This window comes from Colossoma macropomum, unplaced genomic scaffold (assembly GCF_904425465.1).
Source record: "Colossoma macropomum unplaced genomic scaffold, Colossoma_macropomum, whole genome shotgun sequence".
Lineage (NCBI taxonomy): Eukaryota > Metazoa > Chordata > Actinopteri > Characiformes > Serrasalmidae > Colossoma > Colossoma macropomum.
Genome location: NW_023494793.1, coordinates 11630777 through 11633276, shown reverse-complemented (window position 1 = coordinate 11633276; position 2500 = coordinate 11630777). Strand labels below are relative to the sequence as shown.

The 2500-nt window shown below is 40.4% G+C and overlaps 1 protein-coding gene across 3 annotated transcripts in view; it reads right to left on the bottom strand.

The window, feature by feature from the left end:
* The window catches only part of aak1a (AP2 associated kinase 1a), a 64476-nt gene that overhangs the window by 35412 nt on the left and 26564 nt on the right, over positions 1–2500 (bottom strand). For all 3 annotated transcript variants that reach the window (XM_036578498.1, XM_036578499.1, XM_036578497.1), the window contains 3 exons: positions 2463–2500; positions 703–782; positions 193–350 (listed from right to left, as the gene is read on the bottom strand). The exon at positions 2463–2500 is cut by the window's right edge and continues 66 nt beyond it. In XM_036578498.1, the coding sequence (XP_036434391.1) occupies positions 193–350; positions 703–782; positions 2463–2500 (276 nt within the window). The remainder of the gene's footprint in view (positions 1–192; positions 351–702; positions 783–2462) is intronic.

Here is a 2500-nt window from a genome sequence, read left to right as displayed (position 1 = left end):
ATGGTACCAAAGGTGTCTTATTTCCTTGAACTGATGGATTATGAAGGACTACTGGAGGACTGAACAATTCATGATTGTGTTTTGACACGGAGAGATTTTAAAGTGTGAATGACTTCTTTCTATATTGTCCTATGGAATAAATAAAGGTTTAAAGTAAAGAAACATAAGTAAATTAAGAGTAAATCAACTCACTGATAGGCTGAGCCGGTCCTGCCGGGGCATTCGCTCTCTTCCGAGGGGTGAGGGCAGGCTGTATGGGCAGAATGCCTGTGATTGGCTGAGGCTGGCCAGCTTTGGGCCGTTGTCGTGGTGCTATGGAGGTTTCAGTTGTGGGGATTGGATCAGTAAGTCTGAAGAAAAAAAAGAAGACCAGAAAACAATTTTTATTGCAGATTCATCTATTAACCCAATATGTTAACTGTACTTTGAAATACAGAACACTGTAGAGTAAATTCAACCCACCTGATTAAGTGAAATATGCTTTTTACTCAATTTTTTGACTCTTGTTTTGGGAATTCCTGTTTCCTTAATTAAATTTCCTTTGGCTTTCCCTTCCTAATGCAAATGGGAGGCCTCTGACTTTGCACAGGACTGTATATTCTACACTGACATACCTTACACACCTCATGTATGGCACAGAGGAAACAGGACACTTCAACACTTCTCTAAGAGGGAATGTAATAGACCACTGTGCTCTCTTACCTGGCTTTAGTCTGACTCTTTTTAGCCACCGCCTCACTTGCTCTGATTGGCTCAGGAAGTTTTGCAGGGATCTGTGAATTCTGGGTGGATGAGAAGAAAAGCAAAGATAAGAAACTAAGCTCAGAGCATCGTTATAGCTTAAGAAAATGTTACCAAACAAACACTTAAGTAAACACACTTGAATTTCAAAGCAGCACCTACGTTTTAGTGGCTAATTCATTAGCATTTTTTAAGGATCCTATAGTCTACAATAATGACAAATACAAGCTACCCTTTTCATGTGTGAATGGAGGTGTGCCAATCATTCTTTATTTGCCTTGTCAGTGGACCTCAAACAAATTCATACCATTTTCCATCCAACTTAGAAGAGTGTGGACCAGTGTTAAGTTAGAAATGTTGGTGGACTTTTGTTTAGCAACACAGGTTTGTTTGATGTAGACTGATGTACTCAATAAAGCTTTAATAAAGCTCAATAAAGCTTTAATAAAGCCCAATAAAGCTTTAATAAAGCCCAATAAAGCTCAATATAGCTTTAATAAAGCTCAATAAAGCTCAATATAGCTTTAATAAAGCTCAATAAAGCTTTAGTGTAAAAATTCACTGTTCTGTTCTGATAAATGCCCTTTCATCCAACCACCACAGCGGCAGTGTAGTAAAGAGCTCAAGGCCATAAAGCTACACACTTGTACTGAGTGACTGACGGGCCGATGGCACTTTGTAGCCACACCGGCTCTAATGTGCCGACTCAATGCCTCCATTATACCATCAATACAAAACCCAGGGGGAGGGGCTGCTGGAGTGCAGCCAATTGGCAGCCGGCAGCAGAATCCTACTTCCTCTGACACTGTGAGGCAGCCCTTGCGATGTGTGCTGTACAGGGCTTGCATGAATTAAACAGTAGCTTTGGAAAAGGTGCTGGGTGGGTGGCTTTGGAGCACAACACCACAAACAACAAACAGCAGAGGAAGAAGAGAGAGCGCTGAATACGGTTCAGTAGGTTAATCCTGAGCAGTGATGCACTAAACTCTATTATTGTGGTCATCCACTATAGGATGTAAACGCATTTTCCTCTTTTGACTCCTCAAACCAGTCATGCTAGCGCAGTCTGAAGCCCAGCTGCTCGCACTGTATGTCACCAGGATGGAATGTATGATTGTATCCCTCTTGTTCAAATACAGCTGTAAAATGGTGTTTAAAGCAATCCTTTCAGCACAGCAGACCACACAAGACAATACTTGGGGCAGAAATGTGCATAAATCAACAAACAGCCATCAAGGCTGAACCTTGCAGAGTAACACTCGAGGTGCAGCCGCTGTTGCTGAAAATAGGAAATTATGTTTACTCTATGGAAATCACGTGCTCACACAATAAAAATGATGTTACTGAATCAATTAAGTAATAAATACATTTTGATTACACTTATTTTGATCACCCACACCGCTATAACTAAATGCATTGCTAATTAAATGATCAGAAAAAAATTTAAAAATGAGCAAAATAAGCAAATGTTATTGTTTTCAAAGAAAATAATGTGATTAATCACGTTTGAATTGTGACAGACCTAGTTTTAATGTACTTCTGAAGTAAAAGACATACACTGGACTTAACCGAGTTTTGTTCACAGTCATCAGTGAAATCAGTGAAAACCATGAAAATCAATTTTGCTGTGTGGCGGCAGAAGGTCTGAGAACTACTGACCACGATGGGGACTTCGCTCATGGTCATGCAGAAACTGTGAGAAATACTGCACAGAAACTTACATGGACATTCTGCACCGGGGAGTCTTTGCGTGCCAGCT